The sequence below is a fragment of the Frieseomelitta varia genome, unplaced genomic scaffold (assembly GCF_011392965.1).
Source record: "Frieseomelitta varia isolate USP_RPSP 00005682 unplaced genomic scaffold, Fvar_1.2 scaffold_576, whole genome shotgun sequence".
NCBI lineage: Eukaryota > Metazoa > Arthropoda > Insecta > Hymenoptera > Apidae > Frieseomelitta > Frieseomelitta varia.
In genome coordinates this window covers 117,767-144,532 of record NW_025110341.1, presented here as the reverse complement: position 1 = coordinate 144,532, position 26,766 = coordinate 117,767, and the positions used below count along the sequence as shown (strand labels likewise).

Sequence of the window (26,766 nt, the reverse complement as noted above, 5' to 3'; positions counted from 1 at the left end):
CGATTCCGTCCGTACCGGTTCTGCGCGTACGAATCGATAATTTGATTGCCGTCTAAGTAGGTTGAACGCATCGCAGTTTTATTTACCGTGTAATTTACGGCCATCACATTCGCCAAGTAATTAAAGTACCAGAGAAATTATAATCGCCGCCCATATGTACGTAGGTACGTACATAATTTGCACATGCAGCTACGTATATTATGTTAACACTCGCAGGTATTCGTGCACTTGCTTCATTCTGACGTGACATAATTTAATTACGCATTTATTAATAAAAGAATTAATCACGATTTAATTCATTATCACCATCTGTATTATCGTTCCGTACTACGGTGTCGGTTGTACGTCGTAGAATTTTATGGATTTTTGTAGATTTATGAATAATTGGAAAGTGCCAAAAATCTACGGTGCACGCAATATATTTATACACGCAAAAAATGTATAAAGTAACCAAAGTGGACTGATAATAGAAAAACACAATCCTATATATGTATGTTTCATTTCTTTAATTATTGTTATGAAAGCATAGAAAGTAACGTATAATAAATTGTTAATTATTATCGAGCAATTTCGATAATTTTTTTAGACTGTTCGTTAAAAACGAAACTGAAGTAAGAATGACAATTGTATAAGATTATACAATATCCTCGTAATTAAACTGCATGTTTTACATTAAGATAGTGAATCTGGACAGAAAATTATTTTGCCTGTTAAATATTATAAGAAACTTTGTACTTTGAATATTCGATGTATTTCTGCATAGTGCAAATGCATAGATCCGTAATTTATTCACGATATATCGGCGCGCAAGTAGTAAGTATCCTGAATAGTCAGACGTGTTTCATCAGTACCTTATAACGAGCGCAAACTTCCGTTCCCAAAGACATTACCTCCTGATGAAAGATAAAGAAGGTTTAATCATTCAACGCGTTCCAACGCTGTATGCCCTATTCTTCCTTCTCTCTGACCATCGCCTTGAATTATTCAAGTAGTAACTACGTTAGTCAGGAGTCTCCGTGAAGAAAATCCTCCATCTTCTTGGGATCGTAGTGTAGGAAACTACGTTCGTGCCCGAACGATCGGAGAGGAATTAGATCTTTTTCGAATACTTTGCAAACCTCCATCGCTTGTAACAACATGGCGATTGAGATGCATTCAAGCGTCTAGACACATTGATCCATCTCAGCCAGGCCACGGAAAACCCGACTTCTAAGTATACGGAATCAGGATCCGCTAGTTCGAGTAGTTTCGAGCAGTAACCGAGAATAGACTGCCAATCGGTGAGCTTCATTACTTGTTGAATGCGATCCATTGTCTAACGCCGTTTGCCCTCCTAAATGGATTTCGAAGCGAGCCAATAAGACAATAAGCTCGCACAAAGGTGACTACTCGAAGCTCCATTATGTTCCCCTTGTACCATCTGCAAAATTTATAGAGAAAATGAGCCGGAGAGGGAAAAAAAAAATGAGAAGAGAAACTGGCACTCGTTCGATTTATTGTAGAGCGTAATTGTTAATTTCAACCACTATTTTGTTTCACTGACTTTAAGTTTAAATCACGAGTCTGAATTCGACAGTTCAACTGTCGCTATTTTATTTTAAAAGAGTTACCTACGAATCTCCTTACGTGCAATTTTAGAATTAAAACACGCATAAGAAATATTGAAATTCAAATATTTTATGACGAAAATTTTGAAGTGAGATTAAATAACGTTTAATACGGTTAATTATTTGAGAAGTGAGAAACGAAGCAGAGTGAAAGCGCTGACGAACGATCGATTAACTTCATTAGCCACGTTTATCAAGAATTTTTTCCTCCCGGGCTCGTTAACAGTGGAAATATTCCTGCCGCAAACAACAAACAGGAACGATAAAAAGCGTTCTCTAATTAATCTGGCTGTGATACCGTATCCTTCCCTTTTTACTAAATTTTTATTAAATAAACGACGCGGATGCTAGAATGAATCAAGTGCCCTGCGTCTGTTTTAATTTCTCGTTCTTCACTGCTCCCGTTTTGGCAAAAAGTCGAGCGTGGAGAAGAAAAAAAAAAAAAAAAACAAAAAAAAGAAACAACCGAGAATGATACGGACACAAAATGAAACAGGAGTTTCGTGATAACCGTTGTATCCTCTGGTGGCGGCTTACGAAGAAAATATCGAAACCATCCGACTCTCCAGTTTTTATCGACATTTCCTCGAAAGCAGAGTGTATTTTTTCCGCTTCGAATTTTTTCTCGGGTTTCATTCTCTCCCCCCCCCCCCCCCCCCCACTTTCCCATGTCTGTGTTTTCGAATTCATAGAAATTGCGTCGATATAACGAGAAATAGAGGTAGCGTGAACCGTCTGAACCGAATGTCGAACCGAATCGAACTTGGAGGGGGGGGGGGGACACGACAAAAAGAAGATACGCGGGGAAAAAGGGAAGTCGATTGAAACGGCAACGACGAAAGAAATTCTCCGTGAAAACTTGCGCGACAAACTTGCTTGTGGAGTTTACCTTTGCTAGACGAAACAATCGTGACATGAACCATTGCACGTATATGTGTAATCCTCTATAGAAACAAAAGTAGAAACTTTTAAGGAATTAAGGAATTAAAGAATCCTCTTCTATTACATCCCTTTAATATTATACGTTTAGTTATATGTCTTTATATATTATACACGTATTTTAATTTAATGTTTAATAATTTAGTACATGTCTTTTAGTTGAGAGACTCTCCCTATTGAATGAATAATTTTTAACGATAATTGCCAAAAGTTGAACATTGCATATAAAAAAAAAAGAATATGCTAGTTACGATTCATTGAGAACATTCTTCTCTTCTTTCTCTATAACATTACAGAAGGTTAATCATAATTATTTACTTCAATCAAAAATCTGATAACCAATAATCATTATATCAGTTATACATACGTGCATGTATTATGAAATAGGGACTTCTCTAGACGAAATCTTCTATTTTATGACTCGAGACCAAACTTTCTTGCTGCAAACACTAACTAGCTGCTGTAACACTTTGATTAAGAACAAAAAGAAGGAGAAATCGGAAGGGAGGAAAGCTAGAACGTGACGACATTACTTCATCCCTCAATAATTATAGCATGACATTTTAATGAAAGTTTGTACATCTCTGACCACTTTCAACCTACGTCCCCATTCGTATATAGCAATTTAAGTTTCCATCGAAACTCGTAATATCATCGCTGAGATTACGATTATTGTGAAATAATATTTTGATATTTTGATTTCGCGCGTTCGTTTTGTCCCTCCTCATCGATCCTCATTACCTTCGTTACATCAACTCCGCCCGTATATTTATACTTATTAAATTTATCCTTCCCGGGTCGTTGCGCAACGAGTGGGACGCGTTTGTAAACGTGCGGATAGCAACAGACAGATAGCCACACAGCCGCCATATCAAAGGTTAGGCTCATTTTTCATTATGTTTCATCCTACGTTCAGCACACGTTGAACCTGCCTTTGACAAATGTACTGCTGCTTGCGCGTTGTCTTTCCTCCGACGACACGAATTTAATTAATTAAACCAGAAATCCTCCCTGGTTCCTTTTTCCCTACGTTTTCCAAACGTCTGCGTTTCACCTTTCACCTTCTAAAATTACCAATTTCCACAAAGGTTGTTTCCATTTTCACAACTTACACGCCTCCAAACAATTAAAACGCACAATCGTTAGGTTACTTTCATTCCTTATGACACTCAGAGTGTCACAGAAGTTGACACTGATAATTTTTGAGCTTCCATTTCAATTTACCGAATGCATCTTTTTAACTATGGGTAATCGATAGTTTTTAAAAAGCATAATTTTCAAGTTATTACTTCATCCACCTTTATAATTTAGTCTGTAGAAACAATTATATATATGTTGTCTTTTCCGTTTATGATGACACGTGTATTTCTTATGTGAATTCTAGTGATGATACATGTATATTTCCTATTATAAATTTTATCCCAACTGCAGTCCCAATTGTATCCCAGCTACAGAACACATTTACACATGCCATTTTGATGTTTTGTAACGTTTTTCAATCAAATTCTTACGTTTCATTTTCATAGTACTGAAATTTTGTAACCACATGAAAATATACTTTTGATACGAAATCTGCTACACATAACATTTTAATTAATTAGCGTTTTAATTAACATTTCTTTTAGTCTCTATATCATCACGAACAACTGACACATTAACAAGCTAGAAAGTATATCACTTTGAATTGCTTTACTCACATTGTCCCTTTTACTCGCAGAAACAATGTCCAATTACATTTAAAAGCAGTTTCCCGCTTCGCCGGTGGAAAACAGACCCTCTCGACTTCCGAGTCGTCATTTTCATTTACGACGCGAAAAATTTGGTTGAAAGACGATCTCCAACGTGAAGGGAACAACATTCCCTCGTGCACGACGAAACGATCCGATAAGAACCGTGTTAAAGGCAGGTTTTGTACGGCGGTAATGTTCCCTATCGATCGTCCGCAACATCCTCCTTTTGTGGAAACTAGCCGCGTCAGAGGTCGGAACTGAGTTTGATTAACCCGGAAATTAGTACATGCACCGAACATTCGTTACCACTTCCCGTTAATACGCCCTTGAAACTCTTTCCAGCCCCATAAGAGGTCAGGGTCGTATTATCCTTGATTCATTTCCCGATGCGTCTCGTCATTTACGCTCGACTGATTCAATTCGCGACTTGCGACTGCGTACCGAGTATTGTTGCTGAACCGTGACGAATTAACTCAATCGGTCTATACGGCTGATTGCGGAGGGATCAGATTAATTGAGCAAGCCAGGTTTATTTCGTATTTCGACCAATGAATCCAAGGACACGTATGTATGTATGCACGTACTCGTAACCGCTTTGCACGCGACACAACGACTGAAACTTTGAGAATTTTCATTTCGATTGCTTTCTCATACGATTGAGAGAAAGTTTCTCTTTTTCGAAAAGAGATCATTTGTAAAAGTTACATTTATACCACGATTGCAAGTGAATTCTGTGCGAATTTTCTACAGTAAAATGTTTACGAAAGCAGTTGATCTCGGAAATTAATTGTCGACTCAACTTGAAAATTTGCTGTAATTCAACCAAATTCGTACTAAATTCAATCCAAAAATCAAGGAATTGAAAACGAACGATTTTACCGGTCACACAGCAAATCTAAATTCTCTGACAATCATAAGATATGCTTTTCATAGAGCTGTCATGCTAAAATCTATTTTCGTTTTAGAAGAGCTCTATTCCCAGTGAGATCAGAAATAAAATGATATTTACAACTCGAATAGAAATGGGAACGCCACGATGGATACCAATTCTGAAACCGCGTGTAAATTTAATCGAATATTACCGGCGGGCCCTGCGTTCGATGAATTTATTAATCGCTGTTAAATAGTCGTGCGACGTGCCAGGGAATTTATAAACACAACGTACCTGGTAAATTAAGCATATTCATGTGCACAGTTCCGTCACTAATTACTAAGTTACCAGCGAATCCCCGAACACCACACTGGACCAATATAATTGTTTCATAACGAAGGTTTATCGAGTCTTGCCACTGCACAGACAGGATATTAATTCGCGGCCGTGTTCTATAAACTTGGCATTATTGGCAAACATGGGGCTTCGTTCATTACGTCGAAACGTAGGATCAACGTACAAATGAGTGAAGATCAATTTTTTAGGAAATTAATTTCGTCTTTTCTTTCTTCTTTTTTTTTTCTTTCTTTCTACTCGAAATAATTCCCATTCAATTGCGCGACGCGCTCACGCGTGAGGCAAGATCCCATTTTCTTTCTCGTTGGATATTCGATGAAACGTGCGACGACAGCGTGCGTCGAGCGAGCGTCGGTTTTTGAAAGAGATCCTCGTTACATTCTTCATGAAGATGCGGATGAAACTCCCCAGAATCGTACCCTTCCGTTCTCGCCTGTCACTTTCGTACCTTCGTTCCTTTCATTCTCGTGAACGTAGTTTTACGAATCGTGCCCTCACAGATAATGTACTATGTCTCGTCTAGGAGAAAGAAGAAAAAAGGATAGACGTAATCCTATAGATTACGTAGGAGAGAAAAAAGGAAAAAGAAGTATCTTCGACCGAGGAAGAAACAATTCACCAACGTGGAAAAAATAGAATCTTGTTGCTCTTCCGTTCACGCGATCCCAGCTGACATTCTTCGAGTCGACCTTTCTTTCGTCTGCACGTATCGTCGAGCCGAGACTTTCAGCTATTTTTCTCAGGCCCGCGCGAAAGGTCGCGATTGGTCGCGTGTCGACGAAGATTCCCAAACCGAAGGACCTCTCCTCAGATTCGTTCCATCCTTCCTCGCGATCTCTGGAGAGGCGCAGAATTTTCTAGAGATATTCCATGAACCATCAACGTCGAGAACAATCAATTTCTATTTTCTTTGAATCTAGACGAAGACTCTGTTATTTTCAGCATCAGGTAGGAACGAAGTTCGTTCTATTGCGCCGCAGTTGCATATATGCATAGCTGTGGTTGATGCTCTTTCTCTTTCTCTCAAGAGAGATCTTTAACCTCTCTATCTTTCTTTGTCCTGTCCTTTTCCTTCGATACGACAAACACAGAGACACAATCAAACACACAAATTACACGCACATACGTACTCTCTTTACGTACAACAGTTTACACGGGCACATGAAAGAGAAAATGAAGCAATAATACGAAGGGAGAGACTCTTCTTCTGTTCCCCCTGCCTTCCTCTTTCTGCATATATTAAAGATAGAACTGAGTAGCACTGAGTAAATTTAAGATCTTTATTTACTATTCTTAAAACCTTCCTTTGAGATTTCACCTAATTACAGTGACGCATTACAAATTTTCATTCTTCTATTTGTCGTTTAGTTTCCTCTACCTTTCATTTTGTTAAAATCATTTCAAACATGCACTGCGATTAACGAAGAAGACAATGACTGGAAAACTGATTGATAATACATTGTTCAAGGAAAATATTGAACGTTACAGATGAATTTTCAGCGTGATAAAAACCAGGGAACAGCTTCCATCGTATCAGTATAAATTCTTCTATAGAGTGAATATGTCGCGAACGTGCTCGTTGAAAACATTTCCACTTTCAAGTAATATTCGAAACCCGCGAACATAGACTAAATATCGAACTTGATCCTTTGAAAAATTTACTTGATAAATGACTTGTCCAAGATGCTCTTGATGATCTAAGTTAAACTTAGACTACAGTAAAATGTATACATTGACTTGTATGGAATACATTGCAAATTCGATGATTCTCACTTTCGAGTAGTGTTCAAAACCTACGAAACGAAACTTGGATATCGAATTTGATGCTCAAGTTTGTAAGTATTATACATATAGGACCCTAATATTTATATATATAGTCTCTCCTCTTTTTTCTTTGCATTTCTCTTGACGCGTCTCCTCTTCTCTCGCACAATTTCCTCCCTCTTTTCCAGAGTTGCCATACAGTCTTGTACGTTCGGCCTGTAGACGAAGGAAAAAGGATGGAGGAAGGAAGCACGAAGGAGGGTAAGTGGAGAATGCGGCGGGCTTGGCATTCCACGCGCTCCTAAGCCATATTAAATCCACCTAACGGGTGACCTACTAACAACTGCAAGACGCTGTTACTTCGCTAAGCCGAAGATCGTCGAAGCGATCGACGCTCGACGTTATTTTTCTCCCGTGTAAACGATCCGCGTCTCGGCCGTGTCTCACCTTTTCAACGTTGATCGATCCATTTTATCGATTTGAGCAATGCTAGACGCGAACGGCACGCACATGTATAGTAACGTCTACAAGCATTTGGATATACAAAATATACTTCGAACAAGACTCGTTAATCTAATTTTGATCTCCGATCTTATTTCAAATAACGATATGCAGTACTAACTTGATAATATATCTCAAATTAGAGTGCAAGTATATTTCAATTTAAATCTCAAAGGAAAAAGATGTTAAAGATTGTGAAGATGAAGAAGAAGCATCACCCCTTTCTTCAAATTGAAAGAAGATTTAACAGATCATTTGGTAATTGTAAGAAATGAAAGACTGATAATGTTCTCTTCCATTACAGAAGTTGAAAATGTAACGAAAGTATTAATATTTCAATAGAATCCCAATTCATTAATATTTCAATATTTAATATTTCGATGATCAATCTAATTATACATTATATATTATATTTTACATATATTATATATAATATATTTTATGTATATATTGTATATTGTATATATATTATATTATATATATATTATACAATATATGGTTTGTCTAAGATATGAAAGATCAAAGATCAAAGTTAAAAATTCTTCTCGTGATGATTTCATTTGAAATATACTTAGAGGCATGTCCAAATACCTACGAACGATAGTGTGTTTCATTCTCGTGGTCGTTTCTTCCTCATTTCCTCGACGGCCATTTTAGCCGACCCTCGTAAACAGACTTGGTCCCGGATCGTGTAAATTACTTTGCATCTGAAATGAAATCTCGCGTCGATGCCCAGGTGATGACGGTACAAAGGCGATGCTTTTATTTCTCGTAAAAGTCGTAGCCAGACGACGCTGTTCGTTCGAATCGTTAAATCGTTGAAGGGGTAGTAGAGAGAGGAGAGTGAAAACGAAACGCGCACGCGACATCTGTTCTACTGCCACCGAAAGGAACAATGCGACAGGAAGTTTAGTTGAGTTAATCCCTCGCAACGACATCCATCGAAATACTTAAAAAGAGCAAAACGAAAGAGAGAAAGGGAGGGGGGAGGAAGAAAAAAGGAAAAGGAGAAAGAAGCAAGAATGACAGAAGCGAACGATTTATCTCGGGAGACCCGTTAAAGCGGATCGCTTGATCGAGAAAAGTTTCCGAGCGCCGAGTCAAGATCAGGATCACCGATAAACTGTCAGCTCGCGCATTACTTCTCGTTCACCTTGTAGATTGCTATGGGAATTCATGGTTACCGGCGGTAGTAGAGGATGACATACGGTGCCAGCCGCGCCAAATACGTGACCTATACTACTGAAACCGACGGACGATGGATGTCGCGGCCAAGAGAAATCGCAAGGATTGATATTGATCTTACTGCTAATAGTTGCTTCAATTTTACACGCCATGGGAATTCATTTTTTACGTATTCAATTCACGACAAGCCGCCAGTAGAAAACGAGGTACGGTGCCAACCGCGCCAAATGGGTGACCTATACTACTGAAACCAACTGACGACGGATATCAAGGGCAAGAAGATCGCAAAACTTAATACTGATCTATTGTAATAGTTACAATTTTATATGCTATAGGAATTGAATTTGTGACTGCTGCTAGGTGTCAGTCCCGCCAATAGATGGCCTGCACTACTGAAATTGACTGACGACGAATCACAGACAAAGAAAAAAATTAACATTTTAATAGTTATAGCTTATGAATGATCGATTCAATAAGATGCAGTAGCTGATAAAATTTAAAACATTCAGCTTGAAAATTTTTGTAATAACACACTAATGTCCAAAATTAAAGTATTATTTAATTTTCAGTGAAAAATCGCCTGTATTCAAACTGTTGCAATTTGATGGAAAATAATCGTATAATATTCTTCTTGGGCTGATTTTGTAGCGTGAAATTTCACAGTTATTTTTTAATACGAGTTTTATACGTTATGCCATTAGTAAAAAAGTGAATGTACTTTTACTTCTCAACGTTTTATAAATTCAAATAGTATTTGCGGATATTGAAAAATTTTTCTAACGATAAAACCATCTATGGATTTAAAAATCGAAATTTTCCTGTTTCTCAGCAATCGCATAAAATTTAATGTACGATGTTTCTTTCGCTGTTTTATTGATCTTTAAATGAAAAGTAAAATTAAGCGATCGTCGAGTTTTGAACATTAATGTATGTATGACAAACTTGCGTAAAGATTCAGGATATATAAATAGACTTTCTATGAGAGTTATAAAATAGTATAAACAAGTATAAAACCACAAGATGAACAGAAATTTGAAAATTTCAATGACAGGCTGTGTTAGCGAATTAATTCGAGGACAAATTCATCGCGAACGGCGAAGCATACAATTATTTGTAATTGAAATTAGCTGTCAAGGTATAATTACGCAGCTAGTCTCTCAGTGAATGGTTTAGGCATACTAGCGTATAGACATTGATAGAGAACGCTATATATATACATATATACGCGTATATAGCAGCACGATTGAAGTGTATACATCACGTGCAGAGAGTGTGCTATTTCCAAGATCTACTGCTCCTTCACGCTCGCGTGCGACCGCCCGTATCTGTTTCCAATTTTCCAACAAGACACGAGTAATACCGCTAATTTTCGTATCGATATTAAACGCGACTTCGTTTGTCGCGTGCGTGTTATTCCGAACACGACTCGGATAACCCACCACGGAGAATTCAAGACCAACGAACGATCGCATTCAGAAACTTGCTCCATTCATTGTCTGAATAAGCAACACACTTTGGACGTCCTATTTAAGACGGATCGATGAACGATCTACGGACGAAAAGAATGATACATGTAATTACGCGTATCGATTCCGCCTCGAGGCTGTAACCTTACACCCCTCCTCTCTTTCTCTCCGAGTCTGAGAATACTGTCGATTATTGTCACGCGTCTCTGGGCCGATTATCCGGACGGATTTCAGCTTAGGACGCGAACCTGGGTGTCGTTAATCGGCGCGAGTCCGCAGAGAAATTTAGGGCTTCGAGCGGAGCTACAACCAGCACTCGTGCCCCGGATTTTCGGAAACCCTAAAAGCCCCGCGCGCAACCTCCTGGGTTACGAAGATATACCGAACAACGGACGAATAAAGACAGACACGCGTGAAGATGCACGTATACACGCATACACACACCCTGGCGCGAGAGAGAAAGAGAGAGAGAGAGAGAGAGAGAGAGAGAAAGAGAGAGAGAGGGTCAGAGAATTTCGGTGTTTGGCAGCAAACGTTAGAAACTCGAGGGGCGAGTTTCTAAAGCGCAATGCGCCATCTGGCAGCTACCCAGAATTTCCACCCCTCTACTATCTCTTTCTCTCCTCGACATTGACGCACCCACCTTCACTTTCCTCCCTCTTCCTTTCTTCCTACCCCTTCCTTACCGGTGGGTATGCAAAAACGGGAGACAAAGAGAGAGAGAGAAAGAGAGAGAAAGGGACTAGAAAAACGGATGGGAGGCGGAATATTCTCTTAAAGACAAAGAGAAGAGAATGGAACAGGTACGCGGCTATACGTACTTATATATATATATATATACGTATGTATATACGATCTTTCTTTTTCTCTTTCTTTCCTCCTTTTTTTCAGACTCTTTTTTTACTTTCTTCTTTCTTTCTTTCTTTCTTCCTTTTTTTTTTTTTGTTTCGTGTCGAGATAGGAGTACTTCTGTCTTCCTTTGTTCCTCGGCTCACCCTTTCGTCTCCTCTCCATCTTCTTACGCTATGCACCACAGGCATTCTTGTAGCCACCCTCCTCCCCCAAAGCAGACGGAGAAAGAACGATAACATTTCTGCCTGCCGCGTCGTCTCGAAGACCTCCTTCTCCGGGCGCTTGGATTCACCGGGCGTGTTTTGTTTGCATTTTAATCGACCCTCGGCTATGTTCCTCGCGAACATTTTGGCCAGCTCGAGCAACGTCACCCCTCGTTTCATTCTGCTTCATGCTCCGACGGCTGGATGTGGCTCAATACGTGTAATCAACTCGAATCCCAGCATCGTTGAAGGCCGCGTGATTTTTTTCTTCCTTCGGTTTCGCTCGCCTAATCGTCTTTTCCTCTTTCCGTAGCTGTCGCTCTTGTTTCTGGCGATTCACGGCCGACGAACACGACGTTTTCGATGTCAACGCATCGTTGAAACTAGAAAACTGTTTCACAGATACACTTTACGCAAGAGGGAATCTGTTAAGTATTGATATATGAACAATTATTGCATTATAAAATGCACAAGCAACCTAAAAATTTGACTGCCTTCAATAAATAAATGTCGAATATTAAAAATAAAAATGTTCCAAGACTTTGAGCTATCGAAAGCAAAGACGAAAAAATCTCGATCTCGATTAAGGTGGCATTTACTATATAATCGTCATAGGCACACGCATACGTAAACACGTTTGTGATACAACAGAGAAGCATGTTCTTGTTTTTCAAAATTTCGTATGAAATTCTATTCTTACATATGGACAAATTCCTGAACACGCGTTTCACTCGTGTTCACGTGTACATATATATGTCTCGTACACGTTCGAAATTGCGACTTGTGGTCGAAATGGAAACTGAATTATTTTGAAAGCCAGATCAGATAAAAATCCCTTAGCAGCCGTCGACTTCGTGCAAGTACAACAAACCCGCTCTCCTTATTATTTTTCCACGTCTTCCTTAGGAATTCACCTCGAAACTTTCTTCCACCGCGGAGGGTGCATTTATGGGTGTCATTTGTCCAGCCAATATTCGTAATCCTTCTCTTTCACTTTGATCGCGCTTACTGGAGTCGTAATGCTCTCGAAGGGAAATACAGTTCCATGTTGAAGGTAAATCTCCTTTGATTTTTAACACGAAGCAGGCACAAATCAAGGAACTTTTTTAGAATTAAAAAAGTTCCTTTTCGATGTGTATAATTAAATTTTCGTGGTTCCAAGTAAAATCACGACTGTGTATATGTTTTTTCTTCGACGAAGTTCGAATTTCGAATTAAAAACAAAAACCCAGAGGAGTTGAATTCATATTAATCACGAGTTTCAAATAAATTCGAATGTCGTGTCGCGAACGAATCACGGTTCTTGTTTCCACGTTTCCCTTTACGCCGGCGTTAATGCTCGCAGTACAGGCGGATATTATTACACCATGGCGATTGAACGGGTTAAGAATGAAATTCAATTATCGCCTCGTGGAGCCAACCGAGAGATCCGATGGTGCAGCGGCGTGCAGTTTTACAAATGCGGCCGAAAGTGCAACGAACCTGCAGCACTCCTGCAGCCGCGTATACCGACCGACGGGACCGACGACCCGATCGATCGAGACCACTCGATTACCGGTGCAGACGAACTTCTTCTGCATATGCTAATCATTGTTTCAGAGGCGTTTCCATTTTCAATTGTTCTCGCATGTTATTAATAACATACTGATATTGCAAAGATAGTTGCAAACGATGCAACAAATATATAAGTAAGTATTTATCCTCACTTATTTCACGGCTTATATCTTCGTATTTATTTGTTCATTTTATGTTACGATTTATTTTCTTATTTATTTACTCTATGGCTCGCGAATATTTATACTCCAGTCTCATTCATACTTCAAGAAACGGAACGGTAATTGGCTCGGTTTACTTTTAAACAAAGAAACGAAGTATTTAAATAGCTTTCAATATTGGAGATTTCAAGTATTTCCTTTTAATATTTTTTTATCATTCTCAGCTAACATTCTATGAAATTGCGAATTTTCGTGTATTTAGAGGAAATATGAAATTGCACAGGTTGCACATGATATGGAAAAAAATAGAGCATCCAAAATTCTGCTTTCTAAATTATATTTTGAATGGATTGAATACTTCAGAATCTTGCTTGATACAATTATATAATCAACATAAAAATTACTATCTTGCAAATTTTCTGGCGCCTCAATATCTCGTTAGGCTTTAACTATTTTAACAACGTTCTACCGCGTACGTACCGTAATAAAATAATCTTTATCACGCTCGTTAATGAAAAACGCAATTACAAAAGTTGTAGGTGTGAAAATAGTGGCCGCGGGTATACAAAAAGAAATTAAAAATGCAAATGTCGCCATGGCCAGAGCAAGCATGGCTCATTGCGCAACTCGGTTTTCGTTACTCCGCACCGCCGAAAATTCTGGGTGCCTAACATTATCGTGACCGCGCGATGCCTGCAAATTACGAGCGTTCCAACACGAAATATTTTCCAGCTATACGGGCCGTCATAGGCTCGATGCAATATCCGGCGTGTGCTCGACCGCGAAGAGATTCAACAATATCAAACGAAAATTACGAACTGGCAAAATTGAGTGACAATATTCGCGTAACTTTTTCACCGCCTCGTAAATATTCATGGGAAATATATCGCGACATCAACAGTTTCCTGTTACCTTTGAACAGAGATTTCCCCTCATTTGCACAAATTAGAGAGACGGTTAAATCGGGCAATCGATATCGAGCAGGATATTTAATCAAAGAGATGAGCCGCCGTATTCTAACACGGGTAAAACGTGAAAATACACGGTAAATATTTGATCTGGGCGTTAGTCTCTGCAGGCGGTTGCACTTTCTACCGGCTTACCGGACAAACAGAACCACCTGACGATGGATTTCTCCGATTTGATTTCACAATCTCGCGATATTTCATCGATGTCAGATTAAATAGGTTTTCGAACGATTAGAGTTTTATGTTAAATGTAGAAGTTGATTTTTTGACTGTCTGTAATAATGGCATGCAACGCTGAAACGTTGTCGTAATTTTGTGAATTTTATTATTCAACTTCCAAAGAATGTAAAGAGAATGTAAAAATACTCGAAATTTTATAGTAATACATTGCTAGCATACCATTACTAGAACTCAAAGATACCATTTATGTGTAAGTATAAATAATATATTAAAATAACAAAAACGTACAACTGTTGCATCACAAAATTTATATACTGGTAGCTCTAATAGTTTCTGTACGTATAAATAATATTTTTAACTGGAATTATAATATGTATAAATAATATTTATAACTGGAATTATAAAACGTGCTTGCAGATTCGAAATTTTATTTTATTCTGTCTGTCAGACCGTTGCGATAATTATTACTTCCAATGAATGTACAACTTTTTCCTTTTACAAACAAACGATACTCTGATCGCAGAAATTAAGTTGCTACGTTCGGTTCGGTCTAATGATAATTCGCGTAATAACATTGGACGAACAGGATGAATATATTCAACTAGGAGAATGAAATAATGAATTCGGGTCTCGTTGGACGGCCAAGAAATTATAATTTCTCCGATTAAAATATTCGTATCAATATTTCACGACCATGACCGGCTCACCCGATGCATGTAACATCGAGTCCTATTATTCACGGCCGCGATTCTCCGCAACGAATTTTGATAAGGCAGCTTGCTAGAAGCTTCGATAAATGCCTTGGCATAAACATTCATAAATATGGATAAGGAGAATGTTTATTTGACCGAGTTTAATCCCCGGACTGTAAAAATATCGAATGAAAGAGCTCGCGGTGAAAATATTGAACGTAATATATAATTCTTCTACTAAAATGATAAAAAAAATAATGATACAGAAAAAAAGAAGACGCGATGAAAAGGAAATAAGAAATTGTACAAACTGTATATTATTTTCATTTTGGGAACTGAAGAATCAACGACGAGGTAGCTCACTATGTTCATGGAATAAAATAAGTCGAGACGTGTGTACGAGCTGCCAACAACAAGCGAAACTCACATGGTGAATTATTCATGGCGAGTCGGGAATTCCGATCTCGTAACTTTCTGAATTGCCTTTAACGATAAATGGATTCATATAAATTTTTTTTAGCGATAACCGATGGTGCCTTACGGTTGTTAAAATTCGAGATTCATTCTTACAGCGCGACTACGTGTCTGACGTACGAAACAGAGCTTCGAAAACCTCTCTATCGAAATGTTCAAAAAAAAAAATAATTCAAAGTTTAATTAAAAACAATTCTATCATTTTGTGTAAAATTATGTGTAATCATATTTGTGTAAAACAATTGAAAAATTTATTATTAAAAAAATCCCTATCTCTATCTAAACGTCGAATAACAATTTAATAATGTTTCTTAAACGTAATGAAAAACTGAAGTACGAAATCATCTCTTTAATGAAATGGAAATTAGTCAAAATTCAAATCAGTTGATTTCAGATTTAGCTGTTTCTTTCCAGCGGAATCATTTGTCAAAGATTTGCGAATTGTACTTCGAAGCGAATAATAATACGCGACGACAGAGATAACTGACGAAATTCTTCTTTTTTTTTCTCTCTCTCTCTCATCCCTAATCAACTGCTCTTGATATGTATATATATATGTAACATCGGTTACCTTGACACAGTGGCACAAATGTAAACAGAGGCAGGCAGTCCGCTCTGGTCTGACCCGGTTTTGATATCCTCTACTTACTGGTCCTTATTTCGCCATTCCGCATGCGTTACCCTTGCATTCTTGATTCTCAAAAGGCACAACGCGCTTCTGCGCACTTGTAACAATAAAGACGCGCACTACGAATGCCACGGGACTCTTGACTTCGTGTATCTAAAAATATTTGCAAAGATTCGAAAATAGATTCCATATTTCTCGAGAGGAATTGAAATTTTTCTTAATTATTACATTCAACGAATATTGAATTTACGTTCAATGCAACATTTACCCTATTTTTATATTACAGAATACATTTGATAATTTTTATTATAGAACACGTGTCTGATCGATATCTTAAATATAGAAATATACCCTGAGGGAATCTAGAATTTAAAACAAAGATAAAAGTAATTTTATTTAATAGGTCTCTTCATGACTTCTTTTACAAACGTCGAACAAACATCACGATAAACGAATTTATCGTGTCAACGATATTCGTCGGATCGAAACTGCAAGACTCTCGACCCGTTCGTTTTTAAACGGCAGTTCTCGAACTACGGTGCCTCGATACCTAATATCTGTTGCTTCAAACAGGACCTTGACAGGAGTAACGTTTGATGGATAGAAAGTGGATCGATGGATCTTTGAGGGCTCAATTGAATGTACGTTTCTAAAGTAACTTCGTGACCCCCTTTTTTCCGCCTCTTCCTTCGCCACGTCGAGAGAGCGAAAAAGAGACCAGCCCCTGAATGAACGTACTTGAAAATCAGAGAATCTCTTTCTCTTTCTCTGCAGCCCCGGGCTGAAATCTTACACGCCACTAATTGCTACCATTGTCTCTGATGGGAAAGACCGAAGCACCGTTACCAACCCTGCAACCACCCTCTTCTTTCTCCCTAAATCTTATCCCGCTTGTCCATCTACGTTCTCTTCCATTTTACCGAAAATCTCGGTTACTTGCTGCGCCACGTAGACAACTGGTCGGTTCTTTAACCAGCTATATACCGCGATTCACTCAGTCAAACGTACAACGAACTACCCTTTTTTCGTTTCCAATTCCACTCTTTAAACTCGTTTCTTAAATTCCTTTCCGTTCGCGTTTCGATTTTACCTCGAAATTAATCCTCGGATCAAATTCGATTGGACAGTGTATTATTTATCTTTTGCGTAGGTAAATAGAAAGCGAAGATTTCATGTCAGATTTTTCTTTTACGGAATATTTTCTATATTCTAGTATGTCGTATGGACGAAAATTTAATTTATTTTGCAATTTTGTAATTATTTTCCTTTTATAATGATACTGTTCCATATTAATTACATTGCTTCAACTATAACTAACAAATGTCAACTAACTTCCTCGTGTCGAAAGACCAATAATATGCGAATAATTAATTTAATTTAATTACAATGTTGTCGAAGATATATATATATATATATATATATATATATATATATATATATATATATAAAAGGAAGTAATATATTTTCAAATTAACAAACAAGAGAAATATATGTATGTGCTTCGCGTCAGACCATAAAGAACACATTCTACTTGATCTTAATATACGTGATAACTTTTGCGCAGAATCTGGATAAGTTTTAAAAGCAAGACACAGCTAAGTTATCAACAGAAACAGTAACATACTGAAGAATCTTCTTGCTTTCGCTGTTATTACTCATTTTTTCTTGCTTTTTGTTTTTTGACATAATACCACTATTGTTCACCGCTTGTTTCGCGTTTCTTCCACTCGAGGATTCCGCGGACGGTTCTTTTATTCGCTGGATCCTATATACAGTGTCTTAGTTATTTTTACTTAGCTTCCATTGCAAGTTTCGTTCCTATGAAAATTACCAAATCCAAAGCGAACGATTATTTACCATCAAGTACCATAAACAGTGACATACTTGGTGCGTAAAATTAGCAAAGAATTAACTTGAAATATCATCAATTGAATATCAACACAAGTACGATAAAGAGAAATACCAACGCAATTCACTGCTGATAAGAATAATATTTAAATTCAATATGCTCAAAGTATAATATTAAAAATTAACGGTGGGCATGCGCGCGGTTTACAAGTTACATCGCCCGTATCTATAGCTCTTGAAAAGCGGACTGCTTCTTCGAAGGGGAAACCATCCGGATTGCTGATGTTCGTTGTATGCCCGTCGAAGTATCTGAGCAAAGTTCACCGACTCCGCTGGCTTGGCCTATTTTTTCAGACACACGCCGTGGTGCACTTTCTTCCTTCCGCCCGTTCCTCCTGCACGCCAGCCCCCTCTTCAACCACCTCTTTTGCCAATCTCCCCTCTTTTTTTTTTTTTTTTTTTTTTGAAAGAAGCTGAGTGCATGACTACACCTGAGCTAAGCCACACGTACTTTGTGTCAAAACGTCTGAGATAAAAGGGGGAGAAGCATTACCGTGCGCGCGGGAAATGAACGACCCTACGCGTCCCTTTCTCAGATGAAAGTGTAGAATCTTCGATGTACGTGACACGAGAAAATAACACCTCAACTTCTTCCTGGCGATACTCGTGCGAAGCTTAAGAAATCATGAACGTTAACGTTCTCACGTGCAGAGCGAGAGAAATACAAAGGGTGTAGAAGACTGTAAAATGGGTTCCTGAACCATAAATTACTATTACGCTGTGATAAATTGGAAATAGCACTCGACTGATATGACTTTGGACGGGTAATTGTAATAAAATGAATTAATTAACTTTAACATTCCAAAGTATTCTAAAAATTAAATAACTCGATTCGAGTATATTATAAAGATTATAAATCTCTCACGATCCAACAGTGTTGAATCAATAAAAAGATCTATGCATGTACAAAAAATTTGAAACTATAAAATTACAGAGAATGGGGTATAAAGCAAATCTCTGCTCAGGCACAATTTCCAATAGTAACATTCATAAATATCCACAATCTACTAATTACGCGAAATAAAGGAAGTAATTATCCAATTTTAATTTTAATTAAAATTTTAAATGACGAATTAAATTAATTGTAGATTATTGACGTAAATAATCAATTAAAAAATTTTCAACGAAAAGAGTTTGCATGGGATAATAATAATGCAATAAATCACGTATATTTCGAAAAAATGTCGTCTTAAAGCGTCTATTCCTGTTCGAGGCAGACAACCTATACGACGGGCTAAGGGTAGTTGTCTAAGGGTTCTCCAGCCTTCTTTGGTCTACCGACTATGTGCTTGTACCTCGATGCATATGTATGCCTCTACATAACGCATATATTCGTAACAGAGACCTGTTCGACCGGAAACGACGTACATATACACAAGAGAACATCGGTATACAAGTGACGAAGGAAGGTGGATACACACATTCGTATGGAGTCAGTCACGTCGAAAGACGAGATTAGGGACCCTTCACGACGTAACCAGAGATGAAACCGCAACGGCTAGGGACTCTAATTTCGCTGCGGAGTTTCTTACGAATGTTGAAAATCCTTTCATGTCGTCGGCAAAGGCACAAATCGGCGGAGAACTTTTTCGAGGGGAGATTTTATCGCTGGCGGTGCCGCCTCGTTAACTTCTATCGACATTTCCGGCTTCCATCTGACTTCCGTTCTTCGCCAGTTCTATCGAGCTGTTTATTCGTTACACTGGTCGGAAGAAACGATATCGCTGTAACAGCTGATGATAACAATTCGTGATTGTACGCGATGATAAAACTAAAATCTGTTTCCATCGTTCTCTTTTTTCTTTTCTTTTTTTTTTGAGAAGCGACGATGATCACTAGATTACAAATATTTATGAGTTTATGAAAAAGTTTTGAAGGTGCAAAAATGCGCACAATAGCAAAAAAAAAAATTTAACAAAACGTCAACAGCTGTTATGTCGTAATGTTCAACGAATAAAGCAATTTCCTCTATAAATTCTGTTCTTTAAGCTGCGTTCATAAAGTAAAAATGATTACAATAGCTGTATTTATATCTAATTATATAAACACGGATCCGGTCGGGAAATTGAATAAACGCGGACACACCGTTGTTATATATAAAGATCGTTAATCCACTGGTAATCTTGGTTCTGTAACTGTAATCGGATCATGCTCTCTACGGATTTACTCCGTGTGTTTCAGGTTCGGCGGTCTGATTGGATTTGTGGTCGGGCCTGGATTTAGTATTAAGAAGGATGGGTTGGACACTCACCGTTCTTGGGGTGGCTTTAGCCATTGCCGTCGTGGCTAGCGCCGCCCTAACATTCTCTAGAAGAAGGTAATTGTACAACATCGTTTTAACAAACACCGTTCGTTGATAGCTGACATATCCCTTGACGATAATAACTTTTTTAATTCACTTGCCGGTCTTAAGCTTATGCTCAGAAGTTTGGAGCACTCTATTCCTTTAAACGAAAAAAACTTCTTCGTACATTTTCATTTTTGCAAAAGATTATTAAATACAATTGTTGCGATAACTCACTATGTATATAATATAATTCATTAAAGTTTTAGTATCATGGAAAAATAATACTACGAGTGAAATATTTATCTCCTTGAAAAAGTCATCGGTTCTCTTGAAGTTCCAAAGTGATCTAAATTTTTGAGTAAAAGCGTATACCGTTCCCAATAACTAAACTGCGAATATTAATTTATATTAGCGAATATAAATTTATATTCTGTCGAAATTCATGTTGGAATGTAATTAACTGAATTTTTGCTCTCTAAATTATCTGGACGTGAATTGTTGTTAAGTGAACGAGAAAACTGTTCGTCTACTGTGCGAATTTCAATTATTTACAAGAACTGTTTGTTTAAATAAATGAAATTCATTTTATCATTTAATAATGATAAAAGATTTTTCTAAAGATTTTGAAAAGATACAGACGTTCATAATGTTTACAATAAGAGGCGTTGATTGATGACCAAGTAGATTTAGAATTGAATAACAGAATGATGAAGCGTAAGAATCAGGCTATTTCTAATGGCTTCCATTCCTCTTCCGTTCGTTCTCCCGTAAAAGACCGATAGTAACAATTCTTACAATTGTACAGGCCCGCTGTACATGATCCATGATAGCTCCAAGGGTCTTCCACGTGATAACCTCGAGTGATGTTTTCTTGTTTCTGTATTTTCTCGCATTACACAAGAGGTACATTCGCGAAGACCGGTAAATGCAACACGTGCAACAGGTTAAAGGGTCATTCAGCAATTGTATCAGAAACTTCCTGTCTTGCCCTTTTCTGTCTTCGAGTTCATTCTTCGTCGCGTAAAACGATCGCTTCGCGTAGAAACGAGGCAATATTAAGCATGACAACGGGAATCGTTCATCGTTAGATTCGTTAAAAGACAAAGCACGAACCTGAGAATTTATAACAAACGTAATAACAAGTTGCCAGCCTGAAGTTCGTGCTTTCAATTCGATTGTCGAAGCTACGATTATTCTACTGCCTCTAGGCTCTTCTTAAATAAATCTTATTTGTTAAAAAAGTTCTGTCAACTTAGTTTTTACACAACGATACTTTTAATTTTAATCGTTGATCGTTAAATGCGGAACAATATTCTTAGTTTTAATCATAAAAAAGTATCGTGAAAAAAATTAATACATAAGAGCAAATAATAGTGGGATTATACCACAACGAACGAATGCCATGCTATAATTAATGAACAATTCTTTTCATTAAAGCAAAACACTTATAATGAATGTTACAAAAAAAACAGGGAAAAATACAAGTTAAGCGTACGTATATACAAAATTTAAGTACAACAGGCTAAATTTATAATACTTTTGTTATATAAAAAAATGAATTCTATAACGAACAAAGTTAACGAATTAATTCGTTATAAAATACCCCCTTGTACATAAATATAAACTTATAATTCAATCAGATTCTACGGGAGGTAGAAATTTCAGCAAAAAGGACTACCCTAAGCCCTTTTCATGCGAGATCTGTTAAATGACTATTAACCGAGAATGCAGCGAAATTTTATTTCACCTTTAATATCGCGCTTACTAAAATTGATTTTCCTCGCTGACCCCTTTGACGAGCGCACATCTCTATTCACTTAATAATAGCATATTCCCACGTGCTTGCGAGTGCGCTATTAGTCTACCATAGGGGCGCTCCGTGTGACCAAACACTTCTCCTACTATCATATCGGACGTTAAAAAAAAAAGGAAGAAGAAAAAAATGACTAGATTCATGATGACTTTTATTACAACGTAGAATTGATCGATTAACCAGAAACCAATGGACCCGTTAAATGTCAGTGTTTTCAATATAGTTTTCAAATATCTTGACCTAATAATCTAATTCCACCGTATCGTATGAGTGATAACACGATTATCCAACGATCCAACGATAATAAAACTGTAAAAACTCGCCGAACTTCCGATAATTTTTAAGGTGAAACTTACCGCTACTACGACTGCTACTAACGATTGTTTGGAATGTAGATATGTCTTGCAATGTAGATATTGTATCAGCTGGCAATGGGACACTAGAAATATCTGGAACGTCTGCGAGGAATGGCGACAGAAACTTTCTTGGTTGTGGGCGCCGCGGGAAGAGAAGGTATCACTACAAAAAGAGAAAGAAAAATCTTTGAAAAATTAAAGATTTCTCATTAAAAAGATTGAAATTACTACTATCCTCTCACGATGGATTTTTCAGGTCGGTTTAGTGAAAGCACAACATCCAACGGCCCAGACAATCCCCGGTTTATATCGGCAACCTGGGAACACGTCTCAACATCTGCTTCACAGCGACAGCGACCTGAGACTCGATGCACAGGGAGCTTTCACCAGGTACAGTTAGTTGCAAAATAAATTCAGTGACGGTATTGTGTCCCGCACTGTCGCTGACAGTGAGTGAAAAGCCAAATCGCACATTGTGGATTGACAAAGCGGATTCTTTGACAAAAATGGAACAGAGAGATAATGAATCTTATTTTGTGCTGTTAAATCGAACCGTGAAAAAGTTGACAGTACAATATTGGCGTGAATTATGATTCGGTGGAGATACCGTGCGTTAATTTTGTTATGATGAAGGATCGTTGTCAAAGCGTTGGGCCGATATTGGCAATTTTGCGTGATGCAATCGTGCGCTCGATGACACAGCGGTAACTTTTTTCTGGAACGAGCACTTAAAATAATTAAGTAAAACCGTTAATAGCTCGACTAACTTCGGTACAATCGAACAATGGTGGCGTTATTAAAAGTATTAAATTTTAATAATCCGTTATTACTGACGCGTGAAACGGTGCCCTCGTACGATCGTTGTTTCTACAATAAATAATTCCTTTAATGTTAAATCTCTCGTCGAGGAACAGTATAGTGTATACCGAAAGCCAAGAGCGAATCAATTTAACCGCCGTAGATTGCATCTATATTTGTAACGAAAATTGTGCGACCTTTTTTCAGTAAGCACGCGATGTCTAACCAGTTATTATTCGGTTAATCGATACTTAATATTTAATGCGACAATGAGTCGAGACCGCGCCGCTGCGAGATTGTAAAATTAAATTCGCATTTCACGTCGCCGTCATACGGCCAGCATTTAATATTCGACAAACAGTTCAATTTAACATATGCGCCAAATTAGAAACGTATTCGCGGTGCGCGTGAAATTACATTATTAACAACGTATCGGTATTTAAGCGTTCAAAACGTGTTAAAAACCATCCGTAAGTATCCGTAGTCGAGTAATTTAGAAAATAAAAATGAATGAACAAACGTGAACGTAGATTTTTAAACGCGAAAGCTGTCCCAAAGTCGCCACTTACAAACTAAAGTACTCGAACGAAACAAAGTAAAAGAAGGTCTCTCCGTTTGATATTTTGAAAAGACGATATAACTCGCGACATTTGCAGGTTCGAACCGGTGGACAGAGATCTCCATCCGCCTCTGGGCACCACCACCGGTAGTACGATACCACCGCAACCTTTGAGACCAGCACCTCAACCAAGGCCAACTGCTCGTCCAAGACCGTCTCCACTTCAAACGTCGAGCACTGTAGACTACCTGAGAATGCAAGAGGCTGGCCCAGTACCTTTGACACCGCCGCCATCGTTGCAGAGACCGTCGGTACCGTCGAGATCCACCGGCCCGTCGGTCTTCCTTTTCCAGAGCGAACCGATGAAGAATTACGGTCTGCACAAGCCATCAACCGACCACGGTTCGTTCAGATTCGACGGCGAGGCAACGAAGACCATGACGGAGAGTATCCAAATGACACCGTACGGCTCGCAAAATCATATCGACGCGGCGAGGCTGAGATACGAGTTCGAGGAAGAACTGAGGAAAGAGCAGAACAGGCACAATCCTTACAGACAGTTCGATACCGGCATCGAGTCGACCAGGATCAGATACGGTGTACACGGTGTGCCTATAGCTACCCTGGATGGTAAGGGAGACGAGGATGGTAACACGAGCTACGGTAGCTACGACATCGTCCAAAGGAATCGCATAATACGGCAACATGTCCGGAATGATTCGAGAGGCTCGCCAAGCAGTTTCGGTATGACGAATTCTTCGAATGCCGCCAGCCAGACTACCATGGAATCGATATACGGATCCGAGGAGCTGTCTAAGATGCTTCAGAGCACTCAGAGCCTCGGCAACGACCTCGATCGCAAGAGCAACGAGATGCAAAGCATCGAGATGACGCCCTTTAGAAGCTCCAGCCTTCAGGAGAACATCGGCCCGTCCTACTTGTTCCGCGAGTCTCAAGGGTTGCAGAAGGTCTCGCAATATATTCAGAGCCTGCCGGACCTTCCGATATACGACTCGATCAACGAACTCGGACTCCATCAAGATCAGGATCGCGTGCTCTACGACGACACGATTCAGGAATCGATCAACGCGTTGAAGGTTAACAGCGAAACGGCCTCCAGCCCGATACCGCCGCCACCCGCGCCGCCTGATCCGCCGAAAGATGTGCCAAAAAAGAACGGACAGACAACTGGCGAAAGAATATTCAATGCTCTCAGATTGGTCACGTCGCAGAGTTACATCGACGCCTCAGAATTTTATAAGTACGTCATCAGGTTCTTTTTCTTAATGCAACGATAATAAGAGCAACATATAAAAAGAAGTCTTGCTAATACATTCGTGATTTTTTTCGTTTAAATTTTATGTTTGAAATTTTCTTAAGACCTCCTCCTTATTTATTAGAATGAAAGCAAGATTGAAATATAAAAGAATTCTAGCAGGCTCAATTATTCTGTTAGAATACAATTTTGTTTCTGGTTATCGTAGCTCAGTCGTATCCTCGGCACAACAAGTTCAACGTTTCACATTCTCATCGAGATCTCCGTCATTGGTGGAGGAAAGCACTGGTAACCAGTTGCAGGATGAAGTTCAGGACATTTACGCGGAGAACGATTCTGACGTGATAGGTCCTGATGGCTCCAGACGTAGCTCTGATCTTTACAGCCCTGAACTCAATTTAGAAGCACACAGAACTGCGCAAGAGGTACGTGTTGATTCTAAGATGACATTAGAACTTATTATTGAACTTATTTCAATTACGACAGGTATACAATAGTTTACAAGATCCACCGTCGTCGCCGTTGTTAGTTAAAGATCACAGTCAAGAGATTTACACGTACATGACTGATCCTAGCTTCACAAGAACCTCGGAGGTACGACTGCTATTGATCTGATTATTTTCAACTTCGTCCGATAGATTATCTCATCGTATTTTATTTATGTTCAGGACATTTTAAATAGCATCGAGCAAAGAAGAAAAAGTATGGAAAGATTGAACGGTATCCAGGAATTCAATGAACTCGATGATGATGATTCATTGAGGTAGCATTAAATATACGACAACTTCATTAATCTTGATTAAAAAAAAATAATAATAATTCTTTATCTTTATATCGCAGGAAAAGAAATAATCACGAGTTTTATGCTGCACTAGAAGAAGCTCAATTGAAGAGAAAATTCTCTCAGGTACAACAACTTCATTCGACATTTAACATAATTAACTCTTTCAGTATCTTACAATTTTCTTTATATATTGTCTAAATCCACGTAGCTACAGAATATGTAAAAATTTCTGTACATTTTCTATCATAAAAGCTCATTTAACAGAAATAAGACGCAATTATAGAAAGTCAAAATATCAGTTAAAGGAATTCGTGGCAAAAGTGTGTAGCAAGAGGGTTAAACAAACTACGATATTAGTTTCTTGATGTTAAGATACAATTCGATCTGCAGAGTTTCATCACGAATTACACCATAAACGATTACAATGACATCAATCCTGGAAGTCGTCGTGGACCCCAGGGACCTGATCCAGAACCACCGCCGGATGAATCGAATTTGAAGCGGGCAATAAGTTGCGAAAGCGTATGCTCCGACACGAGTGTAGTGTTAAACGACCTCGAGGAAGCTCCCATCGTCGGCCACGTGTGCGTCGGTGTTCAATACGACAGATGGGGTGGTCGGGGTGCTGATAGCGAGGGTGATCTCGCGGTCAGCGTTCTCGAAGCCAGAGATCTCATCACACCGGATGAACAACCTGCTCAAGATACTTTTGCTAGGTTTGAAAGATTCCATGAAACGTATCAGATCAAATACACATACAAAGTTTGGGACTGCTCGTCGATTAAATTGTTTCTAGAACGAAGTTTGATTTAACACTGTCAAAGAGATTTTGAGGAAAGTCAATGTGATGAAA

At 38.5% G+C, this 26,766-nt stretch overlaps 1 protein-coding gene across 3 annotated transcripts in view; it reads left to right on the top strand.

Annotated features, from left to right (window-relative positions):
* Positions 1–26,766, top strand: part of LOC122534076 — an 82,659-nt gene that overhangs the window by 49,301 nt on the left and 6,592 nt on the right. The window contains exons 2-11 of one of the 3 annotated variants that reach the window (XM_043664378.1): positions 7,457–7,529; positions 20,222–20,357; positions 22,536–22,653; positions 22,753–22,886; positions 23,951–25,114; positions 25,338–25,554; positions 25,616–25,723; positions 25,798–25,892; positions 25,970–26,036; positions 26,304–26,629. In XM_043664378.1, coding sequence (XP_043520313.1) covers positions 20,275–20,357; positions 22,536–22,653; positions 22,753–22,886; positions 23,951–25,114; positions 25,338–25,554; positions 25,616–25,723; positions 25,798–25,892; positions 25,970–26,036; positions 26,304–26,629 — 2,312 coding nt within the window. In that variant the 5' untranslated portion in view covers positions 7,457–7,529; positions 20,222–20,274. The remainder of the gene's footprint in view (positions 1–7,456; positions 7,530–20,221; positions 20,358–22,535; positions 22,654–22,752; positions 22,887–23,950; positions 25,115–25,337; positions 25,555–25,615; positions 25,724–25,797; positions 25,893–25,969; positions 26,037–26,303; positions 26,630–26,766) is intronic. The other 2 variants (XM_043664379.1, XM_043664377.1) reach the window with 2 other exon arrangements.